At 36.9% G+C, this 15,603-nt stretch overlaps 1 protein-coding gene across 2 annotated transcripts in view; it reads left to right on the top strand.

Annotated features, from left to right (window-relative positions):
• ARHGAP15 (Rho GTPase activating protein 15) overlaps window positions 1–15,603 on the top strand; it is a 621,121-nt gene that overhangs the window by 71,019 nt on the left and 534,499 nt on the right. The window contains exon 3 of one of the 2 annotated variants that reach the window (XM_060015714.1): window positions 5,233–5,301. In XM_060015714.1, the coding sequence (XP_059871697.1) occupies window positions 5,233–5,301 (69 nt within the window). Of the gene's footprint in view, window positions 1–5,232; window positions 5,302–9,614; window positions 9,690–15,603 lie in introns of those variants that run through there. The other variant, XM_060015716.1, reaches the window with a different exon arrangement.

Raw genomic sequence — 15,603 nt, 5'->3', positions numbered from 1 at the left:
TAGGTTTTCAAATTCAATGATTAATTAACAGTTCCTGCAAAAGTGAAAAGGATCTAAGATCAAACAATGGAGCCCAACCTTGCCAGCATTCTGAAACTTATACAGAAGCAATTTGCAGAACAAGATGTAGGTTTTTTGATGTCAGGTACATTTAAAAGTTCTGATATCAAGAACTTCATCCAAAATGAAGGATTATCCAAAATGAAGTATGTGCTGTCTTTGCAATACTAGTATTAGAGATATTTTATAATGTCAACAAACAGGTACATTTTAAGCACCTACTGTTGGAAATTACTGGCATATGAGTGTAACTAAACATGAAATGTTTACTGGCTAAAATGAATGGTTCATAAAAAATCTATGGAAAAGAATATAAAAAAGAATGTATATATATGTATATATGTATATGTATGTATGTGTGTATATATATATATATATATATATATATATATATATACACAAGAAAAACTGAATCACTTTGCTGTACAGCAGAAATAAATACAACATTGTAAATCAACTGCACTTCAAAAAAAAACCAAACTGATGTCTTAAGTGGGACTGTTTCTCAGGAGAATGTCCCATAAAAATTTGCAGAGTTATCAGATACTGCCAATAAGCTATTGATAAATAATTATATAAGCTGTAAGATTTTCTCTGTTTATACTGTGGCTTAGGAGAATCATTTTTTCCCTTCAAACTTAACCTCATGAGACTGTGATTGACCTCAAATTTTCTTTACAATTATTATTTCAGTTAAGTATGTCACAGAAGCACAGCTCTTTTGAAACATCCTAAGTTTTTCAGATATCCATGCAAGACAATTGAGCAACTTTGGATCCAGAATTTCCTAAATAAGTCTCAGTCAGCATAATCTGATTTGGCATAACATATTTCTGTACCTAATGCTTAACTGAGAAAGACATTAAAGCAAAAGACAGGTGATGAAAGTTTTCCTTTCTTCCGTATCTTCATAACTTGATTGAACATGATAGATTAGCTAGCTTATTGATTTAGGAATGATCAGCAATATTACTTCCCCAAAGGAATAGTAAGATGATTCATAACAGATTTGAAATCTGATTTCTAACTTCCTGCATCAATGTGTACAAATTTGTAAGCTTGGCTCTCTTCAAATTTCTACCTTAGGAATATCCACTTATGCACACAGGAGATCTCTGTAGTTCCCCAAGAATTTAGTGACTGTCTTTATACATATACATTTATATTTCTGGAAAAACAGTAAAGTGCAATAGCTGAGGGCTTAGATCCATGTTAAAACATCACCCGTGCTTTCACTAGCTATGGATTTTCAAAGTTACTTTAAAGGTGTGTGTCTGTGTTTCTACCTTTATGAAATATATGTCATTGATCTCTTAATGTTTGGGTGATAATTAAATATTTTAGTACATGCAAAACACTTAGAACAGTGCCTGGCTACTAATAGGCACTCAGTAAATGTTAGCAGGCAGTATTATTGTTGTATCATTTCTCAAGTTGAATTCTTGTTTATACCATGGAACCAATGGTTTCCTTCAAGGGTGGTATGCGCTTAGTAACTGGTCATTTCTAACTCCATTTCTTCCCATTAAAATTTGTTTCCCAAACTTCAGTCATTCACTTATTGTGTTTGTTCTTTTTTCCCCCACATTTCATATACTTAAATAACTTTATATTAATGGAAAATGTATTCATATCACTAATAAATGGCTCTGATGTGATAAATTTTTCTACTAAACCTTAAAATTATGTAAATAATAATTAAAATTGAAACATCAGCTAAAATCATCTCTTGTACCCCTGGCAGTATGTATACAACACATTTTGAAGCATTGCCTTATAAGAAAGCTTTCTATAGGTGACTAGAAGGGAATATTTAGAGGCTTGTGGACCACTATGCCCATTAAAATCCAGTAGTGGTAGGACAAAAGATGGCATGGACTTGGCCATAGAAGAAATGGTAAAACTGACACAAGTGAATGCCCAGGTGCCTATTCATTGGTATCCTATCGTGGAGACATTTACATACTACTGCTTTCTCTAACATTTAAAGCTTGAGGTACTTTACATGCCAAAAGAATGACTTTTACGCCAAGACTATAAATCCAGCAAGAAAATGGAACAAGAAAACTCCCTCTATCCCAGAATTCTCCGACCTTTGTAAGCTGAATATGACATGTATACTAAATTTTCACTGAAGATTATAAATCTTAGTATAATGAGTAATAGTTGAGAGTAGTAAATTCTAAATGCATAGCAATATAAAACAAATTCTAGTTCCTTAAGAGGCTTAAATACCAAATATATGTATGTTCTCCCCCTGCTGAGAAGCTGAAATATCAATGAATAACAGGTATGAAGTTTTGGTTGCTAGGATTTCTCTCATTAACTATTATTCTGTTCACAGTTTTCTTATGCAAAAGACCTTTCATTTAAACATTGATTGAGTGTCAACTATGGTTATCTTAATTAGGGTAATGTTAACACCTATAAAATTCTCTAAAATACATGATGGCTCCACAAAATACAAGTTTATTTCTCGCTATATACAAGTTCGAAGGAATTTTTCTACCTGAATTCTCTGTCCTCACTGCAACTTTTCTCTAAGTATAAAATTATTCCAAAATAAAAAGTTTACTAAATAAAACAAAGTGAATTTTCCTGGCCTGTGCTTGGCTTTTCTTGACATGGTGATTCAGGGCCCCCAACTTGCATCTTTATCCTCCCATAAGGACTCGGTTAATGTTTACTCCCAGCCAGTATACTAGGAAAGAGAACATTGCGGGGGGAGCACTCACTGGTTAATAGCCTTGGAGGGGGAGTGGTTCTCATGTTTTCTGCTCATTTGCCTTTGGTCTGAACTAGTCATGTGTCCACTCTTAACTGTAAGGCAGGCTGAGAGTGCAGTCTGGAGATGTGCTCAGGAAAGAGAGCACAGAATTTGGTGAGTGACCACCAGGCTCTTCCTCCCTCCCATATATCAATTTGCACCTGTATTCCAACACTTAGAAATACACCCATACACCTCCTCAAAGGAGACAACCAAAAGTCCCATCCAGTTACTGCCTCAAGCTCCAGTTCCAGAATCTCTGGTGATAAGTAGCTTTCTTCATCAGGCCCAAATTTTCTCCAGGGTGTTAAGAGTTTAGAACTTGAAAAATAAGCTCTCTGTCCTGCCCTCCCCATCATATCCAATAGAAAATGGTGGGGCAAGAACTTAATACCTGGAAATAAACAAACAAACAAAAATCGTCTCGTTTGTAAAGGAAAGAATGGTAAATGACCAACAGTCTCTGGACCAAAGTGATGATTGTAATCCTGCTGGGCAGGTCCTCTGAGACCCTGCCCTGGCAGTAGAGACAGTTTCTGGCTCTTCTTTCTGGGAGAATTTCCCATATCCATTGTTCTCCCAGGTTTCTGGCTCTGCTTTCTGGAGTCTGTCCCTTCCCCATTATCCTTCTTGGGCCACATCTGAAGTGGGAATTGAAGAAAATGGCTTCCTTGAAGGTTGTACTGCCTTCATAATTCAGTTTTTTTGGAGCAAATGTGGGATTCAGGGATTGAATAGAATCACAGGGTTTTTAGGCCAGGTTTTTGGTTTCTTTGGGAATACAGTTCCCTCAAAATCTTAGTAGACATTGATCTAATCCCCTCAGTCTGTTGCATGTGCTGGTAAGCAGAGTCAAAGACATCCAAAGTTCTTTTCTAGACATGGTACTTGAGCCTGCTTTATTTAAAGATTCCTTGCACTCATGTCTTTCTCTCTCTTTGTCTCTCTCAGTCTCTGCCTCTGTCTCTTCCTTTTTCTTCCTAGTGCTTTGTCCCAACCCTTTCCACTCTCTCCTTCATTCAAAGTACTAGAAAATTCCTGTTTAGTGAAATAGTACTCTTAATGAGAGCTTCTACTTAAATTTTCAAGATAATGATTTTTAATTATAAATTCCTCACTTTTTTTTTAATTATAGAATCTGTCTACGATGCTTCTTCAGGAGAAAGAACAATAAGGCATTTAAAACAAATTTGTTCCAAAAGCACTTATTGTGTGATTATTATATATTTATATATATCTAGATAATAGTAGAAGACAGGGAAATTAATAGCACATTAACTCCGAAAAAGCTGAGTTCATAACATAGCATAAACACAAAGTGTTTCAATATTAAATATTTTGTTCCAGTTATTACTACAGCATTGCAGATCACACTGAAACATAGAGGTGTAAAGCAATGATTTTTTTATGCTTATGGAATCTGGTCAAAAATTCAGATAAGGCACAACAGGAACGGCTTATTTCTCCTACAGTGTTTGAGGTCTCTGCTGGGAAGACTTGAAAGCTGGGGGTGGTTCAATGGCTGGAAGAAGGAATCATCATATCTTTATACTCATTTGAGTGGTGGTTGATACTGGCTGTCTGCTGGAACCTTGGCTAGTCTGTCATCTAGAAGACTTACGAGGTCTCTCCCTGTGGTCTCTCTGTATGGGATGATTTGGTGACTTTTTTCTTTTTTTTTTACAATCCATAGCAAATGTATTACTCAATAGCCAGTGCCACATCATAGCATTACCCAGAGCCCTCACCTTCCCTCCCCACCTGTCCCCAAGGGTACACCCGTAATGGAAAAAATGAAAGTAAACTCAGATCTCTGTTTTTCCTCTGGAAAAAGGGATCTTGGCCCCGGAAGCCCCTTTCCACAGGTCTCAGCAGGCAAGGGAGTGGACACCTCCTGTGCCCAGAGAGCGGGGCTCCAAGCTCCAACAACAGAGGGAACATGCAGGCAGGAGCAGAGCCCCGTGTCTGTGGAAGATGAGCTGGGAGTATTCCAAGAGAACAAGGGGGTAGTGCATGATATTTTTATGCTCTAATATTTGGAGTCCATATAGTATTACTTCTGCCATATGTTTTAGTTAAAGTAGGTATAAAGGTCTGCCCAAGTTTGAAATGAAAGAACATAGACCTCACCATTTGATAGGAGGGATGTCAAGGTCACACAATAAGAAGACCACATGCAATATGAGATATTGTTGCAGCCAGCCGTCTTTGAGTACACATCTTACTCAAATTAATGTCCCAAACATTTACTTCCCATTTAAATGTACTTTATTCACCTTTTTGAATGAATGTGAATATGGTTATTTTCATGTGCACTTTTACTAAATTACGCTCTTTTAAATCATTTAAAGTTTTTTTTTTTAAGAAAAATAATATAATAGTATCAAATGTCACTATTTTTTCAGGTATCCCGGCACAGAAGGAATCATTCACAGCATGTCTTGAAAGATGTCATTCCTCCACTGGAACAACTGGTAAGTGATTATTTCACTTCAATACTGTATTATTTATCTACTGCTACAAAATAAATTACCTCAGAACTCAGCAACTTGGAACAGCACATATTATTATCTCATGTTTCTGTGGGTAAGGAATCTGGGCATAACCTAGCAGGGTCCTGTGGCTCAGAGCCTTCCAAAAGTTTGCACTCAAGGTTTAAGCCAAAATTGGGGTCACATCTGAAGGCTTGACTGGGGAAAGATCTGTTTTCAAGCTCAGGTACATGGTTGCTGGCAGGATTTAGTTCCTTCAGGGCTTTTGGCCAGAGGCTACTCTTACTTCCTTGCCACTTGGGCTTTTCCAGCATGGTGGCTTGCTCCTTCAAAGCATGCAAACTGAGAAGACGAGAGTCTGGCTTATTCTGCTCCTGCCAAAATGACCTCCTTACTTTTTCCACAGGGCCGTTTCTCCTCTTATTTCCTCTGCCTGATACAAAATACTTCATTTGGTGCCCAGAAATTTTTAGGGCTCATTCGTTCCTTTTCTTCGCATCTCTGTTCAAATATCACCTTTTAAGATAGCTCTTCTCTAGTGTCCCCTAAACACAAATGAGCAAATTTAAAAACCCACCAGTTCTGTCCACACTTCTTTTCTCTTACCCTAATTTAATTTTCTCCATAGAACTTACCACCATGTGGTATACTCTGCAGTTTCTTTTTATTTGTTTGTCATCTCCTTAGAAAGTTCTGTGAGAGCAGGGTTATTGTCTCCTATGTTTATAACTATTCCCATGATTATAACAATTGCTAGAACATAGTAAAATCTCAGTAAATGTGTGTTAAATGAGTGCACAAATGAAATAGTTAATGACTTTTTTTTTAATTTCCAAGCTCATAGTACACAGATCTATACTTGTGTACTTTCTCTTCATTATCTCATCATATATCTTGAAGTGCTACTTAGTCATTTGTTCTTAGCGCATCTTGGTGTCATCCTTAAAATGAAATATCCCAAGTTGAACACACCATCACCATCTTCCCAAATTGATTTCTATTTCCATTGAACCCCATCTCTATTTCTTTAATAGCTGTTAAAAACAAAAAAGTTAGCTCTTTTTAATAGAGAAGACTTGTTTTAAAATTTTATTTATTTATTTAAATTTTATTTTATATTGGAGTATAGTTAACAATGTGTTAGTTTCAGGTGTACAGCAAAGTGATTCAATTATACATATACATGTATCTATTCTTTTTCAAATTATTTTCCCATTTAGGTTATTACAGAATATTGAGCAGAGTTTCCTGTGCTATACAGTAGGTCCTTGTTGGTTATCTATTTTAAATATAGTAGTGTGTACATGTCAGTCCCAAACTCCCAGTCTATCCCATTTCTATTAGTAGCAAATGTTTATCTAGGCTGAGAACACATTTTCTTTGGATCCTTTATTTTCTCTGTGACCCTTCACATGTCAACATTTTCTGAGGTGGTTTCTCCACAGTGGATGTGGTGGCCTCATTTTTTTCTCCATGTGTACAGGCACACCCTTTCTGAGGCCTTCAAATACTTCTGGTCTCACCCCACTGTATCCCACCATGCCTCTCCCACTGATCCTGTGCTACTGTACAACCTTCCACACCAACCTTCTTTAAACAGTACCTTCATTATTTCATTCTCCTTGTCAGAACTTTCAACAGCTTCCTATTTTCTATACTATAGCACCAAGTCTATAGACTTCTCTCATGGCTCTGATTTACCTTATTTATTATCTACTGCCAAATACACAACCTCAAGCCAGCAATAGTAACATGATTAAGACATGGTTCTCACCCTGAAGGAATTTGGATTTTCTGTAACGATTATAGTTCCTTCATCTCAACACTCTTTTGTGGTGTTCTCTCTTATTTCATGGGTAATAGACTTGTTCCATGGCTAGACTATAAATGCTTTGAAGTTAGGGGTCATGACTTGTATTTTCTTTATTATATCATACTTCCCCTTACATTGCTTCTGGGACTAGTGTTTGTTCAGAAAAGACATGTTTGTCAATTGATTTAATGATAAGATATTAAAGATTTATTAAAACAATATTGTTGATTTTGGAGATTAATAAATATATGACTTCTATTCATAGTGAAAGACATTTTAAAATTTAGTTAGATATAACAATATCTTGTTTTCAAAATTAATCACTTAGGTTTCAACTTAGAGACCATTTTCCCTGGAAAGTATTTCTTTGCTTCCTCAACTTTGCATCAGGTAGCCCTTCTTTATTCTACCTTCCTATAGCAGCTTGGCCTTGCCTCTGTCTCTAAATTGCCTCTATCTCTAATCACACTAAAATTGCCTGTTTCCTTTTACTTGTCTCTTACTGCACTATAAGTATTTGAGGGGAGAGCTATGCTTCACTTACTGTTTTATTATTAAAACTTCATAGAAGGCCTGGCATAGTATAGCTGTACAGTGAATAGAAAGTAATTGTGTTTCTTTTCTATAAATTTGCCTTACAGAACATATAAAGTGCTCTTTTTAAAATATAGCACGTGCAAATGTTTCTCTGAAGTGTTTGATGAAACATGACAAAAGTTAGACTGAAAATGAAGCTATATGAACGTGTGTGTACATAATATAAATATATATGCAATTATATATAATTTTACATGTACAAATATATATGGATTATATTTGAAAAAGGCCTTAAAGTGTCTCAAAATTTTTACATGAAATATATATTAATTATGAATTTTAAAAATTAAAATTATGGTCATTACTTTAATGAATAACTAATGGTATATTTGTGCTATGCCTATACACCAAGCATAGGCTAATATTAAAAAAATTAGAATATTCAGAAATAGTTTTGTCAGTTTAATAACTTCCTACCTTTAAGGTTATTTGTTGGTTTGCTGGCCTATAGTTATGTGTTTTGACTCTGCAGCCTCAATTCTCAATAAATGAAACTCATTTTAAATATCTCAAATTATGGATAGTTTAACTAAAAGAAAATATATCTAAGTGCTCAATACTCTATTCTAGGTCAGATAACCTTGTAAAAGTGACATTGGGAAGTACTGCTGATAGAAGGAAAAAAAGACAGTAATTTGTTGACCTCTTCAGTTTGCAGTCTCTCTGAATCTCTTTCTCTGCATCTCTCTCTCTCTGTTACTCTCTCTGTCTACACAAGCACACACACACTCTCTCTCTCTCTCTCTCTCTCTCTCTCAACTCTACTGGAACTACCAACCAATTTACTTCCTATTCCTGAGTTGGGTTTCCCTGGACCCTCTCTTTGAGTACTTGTTTATCTTGCTCTATCTTGTGAACAGAGGTTATTCTGTTGAATAGTTATATGAACTTTTATTCATCAATCTCTACTTGAATTAAATTGCTTATTTAATGTTACTTTAAAGACACATGATTATCTTTCCCCCACACGTCTTACTTATGAATTACTTCATTATGGTAGACGATGCCGAAATAACCACCAATTCCCTCAAACAACAAATTCTGATTAATATTTTTTTAAAATTTCATTTACTTATTAATTTATTTTTGGCTGCGTTGGGTCTTCGTTGCTGCGTGCGGGCTTTCACTAGTTGCAGCGAGTGGGGGCTACTCTTCGTTGCAGTGCACGGGCTTCTCATTGCGGTGGCTTCTCTTGTTGCAGAGCACAGGCTCTAGGAGCGCAGGCTTCAGTAGTTGTGGCATGCAGGCTCAGTAGTTGTGGCCCCCAGGCTCAGTAGCTCCGCGGCATGTGGGATCTTCCTGGACCAGGGCTCGAACCCATGTTCCCTGCATTGGCAGTTGGATTCTTAACCACTGCACCACCAGGGTAGTCCCTCTGATTAATTTTTAATTATCCGTTACTGTTTACATCAAGACTTGAATTATTTTCCAGAACCTATAAAGCTGTCTTTACATTTGACTAATATAACTGTATAATTATTTTTAACCTAGATTCACATATTTTTTTCCGCAAATCTGACATGTTCCTTCCTTCATCTCTACATCTCTTTTTCTTTCCCTCATGCCTGCCTCAGTGTTGCTTCTGGAATCATCCATAGGTTCTTGCAGTAGTTTCCCTTGCCAGTACCTACCAGGATCAACTACCATATATAAAATGATATACACCAAAACACTGTAGAAAATAGTAAAATCCTTTAAGTTGATGTTATTACTCATTATTTTTACTATATGGATCTTTGAGCTTATTTATATCCCACATTTTCTGCTATAAATCCCATTTCCTTTATCTCCTATATTTAGAACTTCCTTGAACAATATCCAGCAATCATGGGAGGCTTTGGCTTTAAGCACAACTGGCAGAAGTATCCTATTCGATGAACTCCCTTTGGAGAAAAGTAATTCATTTTATGACAGTGGAGTCTGCCATGGTGGATGCTCCCATAGATGCTATCATCCTTTGGTAACCATGCTTTACCTCTCAACTTCCCCTTTAATAAAGTAGGTTGTGATCAACACAGTTAAACAGAAACATAATGCATTTCTTTTGAATACTGACAAAAATATATTCCTATTTGGAGTCTGAAATCTTAGGGCAGAAACTACCCAGTTCACTGACAGCTGAAGTCATTTATGCCACTTGGTGTGCAAATCCATATGCTCTCAATGCATGAGACTATATTATTTTCTGAGAAGCCGTGTTGTTGCTTAACCATTTCTGTAATGCAGCAAAGATTTTAAACATGAAATGTCAAATATACTAATATGTGTTTGTTTCCTGATCTTGTATATTTCATATTATAACTCTTCGTGAGACCTAATTATTTTCCGGGCATTTTCCCTTTTCCCCCTAAAGAAATGTTCAAGAAAAATAACCCTGTTTATAGCATGTTAAATCTTTATCATCTTTATGTTTATCAAAAGAGTATAAGACATGTCTACGGATAACCCTGCAGGAGTCAAAAGCCTGTGGCAGGTTTTAGAGAATCATCTGCTACCTCCTGAGCTAGAAGGATTTGGAGGCCAGAGCTCAGGAAGTTGCCATGGCTTGGGGGCAAAGCAGGCTTTTGCAGATAAACCTGAAGTCACAGATTCTACCTTTTGGAGCCAGATATCATTTTGTGGATTAATTAATACTTGTGAGGGCTTTAAGGATGAAAGACATTGTGAGCATACAGTGTTTTCTTATTTTAAAACAAAGGATGGCCCCTTTGGGCGAATAATTCTATTGATCAGGCTGTGCTTTCCTCAAATTGCAAAAAATTTTCAAAAGCTCTTCAGTCTTTCAAAATTCTACTTTGTTAAGATAGAATTAGGTTTTCTGAAAAAAACTTCTTCCCAGATCTTCAAGCTGGCAGTATGTTAATAATGTTACATAATTTAATAACAGTAATACAAACCATCTCGAAGTTTTCATTGCTTTATGTACCCTTCCTTTACTCAAACAGCAGGAGTGTGTTTTTTATTTAAAAAAAAATTTTATTGGAGTATAGTTTTTACAGTGTTTTGTAGGAGTGCGTTAATTCCAATGTTTGTTGAGGCCATCCCTGTGCTGGGCACTGGGCTGGGTTTAGGGTATGCAATGATATGCTAAATAGTCATGTCCTTTTTTGGAGGGCCTGTCAGTCTAAGGGTGAAGAAAAGAATTAAACGAGTAAAGAAAGGCATAATTCTCTGAATGGAAATTACACAACATGCTATGACAGCAGACAAACAAGTTTCCATGAAAGAGGGAGAGCCTACCTTGGATTAAGTAGTCATAAGATCACTCTTTGAAAGGGCCATTTAAATTGAGATTTGTAGAGTGACTAGAGTTTGTCAAGCAAATTACTGGAAGAATGATGCAAACTGAAGGAGCATCAAGTGCAAAGGTCTGGAAGTCAGAACAAAGTGGTTACATTGGAAAAACTGCAAGAATGCCACACTGGCTAGAACAGGGAAATAAGTCTGGAAGTGTGGGCAGAGTGAGGCAGTACTCAGATGTTGATGGGCCTTGAGGTGATGATAAGGAGTTCAGAAGCCATTAAAACACAGAAACAGGTTACCATGACTTCTCCCATCCAGGCCTACATTTGAAATTCATTTAACTGTAGAGTAGAGAAGAACAAACACAACAACAAAAAAGGTTGTTAACATTGAGCAATCCTTTCTTCCCTACTGCCTTGACCAAAATTAGGTTATAACAAAACAATTGAATTAGGCTAATAAGTTGCCCAGGCAGTGACCAGGAAGGCGATTCTCACTGAATTCCAATGACGGGCAAAGAAAGAACAGCATATTTAGATCAAGGAAACAAAGAAATAGCATTCAGGGAAGAAGAGAGAAATAAAGGAGGAGAAAGGAGATGTGATACATAGGAAAAGCCTCCAGAAGACCGAAATTCTTAAGATAAAAAGAGGTTCCCTCATCAGCCTGTTTCCCAATTAGAACCTGGATATTTTGGTGGTGACCAAATGAAACACACTGGTTACAAGATGAAAGGCTCAGGAAAAGGCTATGGGGGTTCTTAAACATCAAAATGTAGCTTATTCAAGATGATATTTTGATGAGTTAAGGGTAAATAAATCAGAGACATGTGGGTAAAATTTCTCTTGAAATACACAGGGGTTTAAAATGATGGGGAAATTCACTTGGCAAAACATTATATGTACTTTGCCAAACCCAACATTTGAAAAACAGTTTAAGACATTCAGCAGAACCCCAAAGCACAACATATTCTCTTATCCTGAGAGTAAGAGAGGGAGAATACCCGTGAAAGCATTGTGCAACATACACACTGCAGGGTATAAATAATTTACAATGAGCAAACCATGCCTAACTTTGAGACCTGAAGTCAAGACCAGCTTCTCCAGAACTTCTTTGAGAATGCTTTATTACTCCTTTATAGGCATCACTCATGTATGACACAGCATCGTTTTTCTTTGCTTTTCTTCTATCCTCCTTTTTGTGTAATTATCGTATCCAACTTGAGAATTTTGGTTTACCACTTTTTTAAAGTATGCACACAGTAAATTATGTATCTACATTAGGCAGAAATATTATATTTCACCCCTCTAAATGCATCATAGTTCATTCTCCAGCTATATGTAAGATAGTCCTATAATTAAGCATTTACATTTTTTATGTACTTAGTACTTTATATGATGTACAGATAAGCTGCATTTTGAAGATGATTTTTTTTCCTTGTTTTTGTTTCTGTTCTACTGCAAGTCCACACACATGGTCAGCAGATCTGATATAGCAAGAAAGCTAGAGCCAGTACAGAAATAATTGGAAACGGAGAAGAAAAATATAAGCAATGAGTCCCAAACAGGGAAGTGGGGCAAGAGAAGGAAAGCCAATGGAGTTATGTAGGATGACTAAGTTCCAGAGATCAACTGTACAGCATGGTGATTATATTGGTTAATAAGACTGTTGTACACTGGAAATTTGCTACAAGAGTAGACCTCACATGCTCTCACCACAAAAAAAAGACTTAAATTTTGGGGCTTCCCAGGTGGCGCAGTGGTTAAGAATCTGCCTGCCAATGCAGGGAACACGGGTTTGAGCCCTGGTCCAGGAAGATCCCACATGCCGTGGAGCAACTAAGCCCATGCACCACAATTACTGAGACTGCGCTCTAGAGCCCGCGAGCCACAACTATTGAGCCTGCGTGCCACAACTACTGAAGCCTGTGCCTAGAGCCCATGCTCCACAACAAGAGAGGCCACCACAATGAGAAGCCCGCGCACCACAGCAAAGAGTAGCCCCAGCTCGGCGCAACTAGAGAAAGCCTGCACGCAGCAATGAAGACCCAACGCAGCCAAAAATAAATAAATTTATTAAATAAATAAAATGATAACTATATGAGGAAATGTATATATTAAGTAGCTTGACTATAGTAATCATTTCACTATGTATATGTAGGTGAAAACATCATATTGTACACCGTAAATATATACAATTTTTATTGTAAAAATAGAAACTTAAAAAATAATTTTTAAAAAGCCAATGGAAAGAAGACACAGAAATTTCTATTTCTGTGAGTGGTGGAAAAGTTAAGAAGAGATTTAAGAAGGAAGAGAAGCCCCATTTGGGGGTAAAATGATGTAACCAGATATGTCCTCCTTCTGTGCTTTGTAATAGAAATTATCAAAGCAAACAGATTATCAGCAAAGTACTGCGATCTATTAAAAGTTCAGAAAAAAATATAGCAAGTGCCTAATTATTAAATAGGAAAATAATTAAATGCAAAATAATAGTAGCGCTTGTTTGTAGTTATACAGAATTGATACAAAATTCTCCTAGGAGGCCAGTCAGTCGTACAGAAACTTTCACAGGGTGGTGCTACTTCGGAGGGCTCTCTCCAGTTCAGGTCTGGGGCCTGTCTCAGTTTTGTGGATCTTGAAAAATTATATGTAACAATGTTATCAGTGTTTACAGAGATGATGATCCCTAGGATTACCTCACAGTAACCAACTTTGTAAGAGTCAGCTGTATAAATTGTAATTCTGATTTATTAATTTATAATGGCAAATATACTGATGCTATTTGTCACCCACATTCTGACTATTTGTGAGAGGACCGAGGAAGCTAAATTAGGAGCCAGAGGATTGCCAGTGAACACAGGAATCAGAACAAAGGAGAAAAGAGCAACCACGTACATACATCAGCAGCCCAAAGGGTCTGTCGTTCTGGTATTAAAAGCCAATACCCTCTCATGAAAATCTGGTGAAAGTTTTAGATTCAGTTTATTTCCATTTATAAACATGTATTTTGACAGAATTCTTTTGGTGGACTGGTGTAGATGAAAACCTATTGTTTTCAATTCAAGTCTTTTATCAGAGAACTACTTGAAGCCTTCATATAAAAAAAAAATTACAGTGTCTGTACTTAACGGTTACAGGCCGGTCCTTCTGCCATGACTGTTAGCACTAATCAAAGGTTGTCATCTGCTCTCTTGCCTTGCCTCTCGCTTCCAACTTAGGTTGATAAACAGGTGCTATCTGGATATCCCACTGCCATTCATTCTTTTCATCTGTATCTCAGCACAGTTGTGTCTGCCGAGTGCTTCCTCAATGCTAGCAGACTGGCTGGCATCCAATCTGGACAAATTGCTGATCTTTCCTGCCACTTAACATTAAATAGGGCTTCTAAGGAATATTGGACAAATAGCTCAAGAAGCCAGATTCAGCATCTAAAGATTCGTTGGCAATTCTTAAGTATACTTTGTTTAGGGAGTGCTGCTACTTTAAAGAACTTCAAGTTGGCCTGGAACTTGGTGTATAGTATCCTAAACACAGGCCTAAAGCTATACAGAGTTTTGTAAATTACTAGCGGCAAGACCATCTAGGTCCTAGATGACCAGTATACTCAACTGTAATTTATAGATTACTGTCCCTTCAAACCATGTGATTAACATAAAAGAGGAATAAGTAATTAGAATAATTACTATGGTACCATATATAAACCCACATACAAAATACATAGCAATCTTCTGCTTACCCTAATCTTTCTTTCTGCTCCTATGAGCCTCCTGGAATAACTGATTCCTAGTGCCTGGAACATGGTGAGGTATTTCAAAGTATGACGACAAGGAATAATAAAGTAATTAAATATACCTCATGGAAACTTTGCTTCCCAGCATGGGACTTAAAATAATGCAGTGCTTTCAGTGTAGGAAGCCTGATTGGAGTTTTCTATTCCAGGGCAAAAGTTGGCCTTAGTCTCTGAGATAACTGGAGGGGAGTATGGTATCCAGTCCCCCCAAAAGAGGAACAGGAGTATCTTGAAATGTGAACTCACAAGGATATAAGCCTCAGTAAGATTAAGGTTGTCCTGTTAGTCTTTGCAGTCCCATTGTGAGCAGAGCAGCTGGTTTTTAGGGGAAGAGGATGTTACTATTTAAAAATGTGTTGAAAGAATGAATGGTTGTGCAGCAAGTATGAAAGAAACAATGGAGAGAAGTGAACACCTGATCACAAAAGTGGGAATAGTGCATGATGGTTGCACATGTATATAATTACATGTAGAAATGTGTATGCCGATACATAGATAAGTAAAAATATGCACTGTAGAAATAAATATAATAGGTAAAAGTACACAGTAGAAGGATTATTAGCTTCTTCAAATGACCAGGAAGGCAACTTGGACTTTGAAAGATAATATAAAAGAAGATACCTAACCTGCTGTTTGCCTCTTCCTCTTTCCTTTTTCTGGACCTCTGTGTGGACATGCCTGGAAACTCTGTTGCGTTGACCAAAGGCCGTGAAAATTGGTTCAGCCTGTTTGATGGCAATGATGTCCATTTATAGAATCCTAACATGAGAAATCCAGCCCCTGGCCTGAATCTCAGGTGTCCTGAAAAGATCCAGCATATAGAGAAACTTTACTTATAC

Source organism: Delphinus delphis, chromosome 7, assembly GCF_949987515.2.
Source record: "Delphinus delphis chromosome 7, mDelDel1.2, whole genome shotgun sequence".
NCBI lineage: Eukaryota > Metazoa > Chordata > Mammalia > Artiodactyla > Delphinidae > Delphinus > Delphinus delphis.
This window is presented reverse-complemented; position numbering and strand designations above follow the sequence as displayed.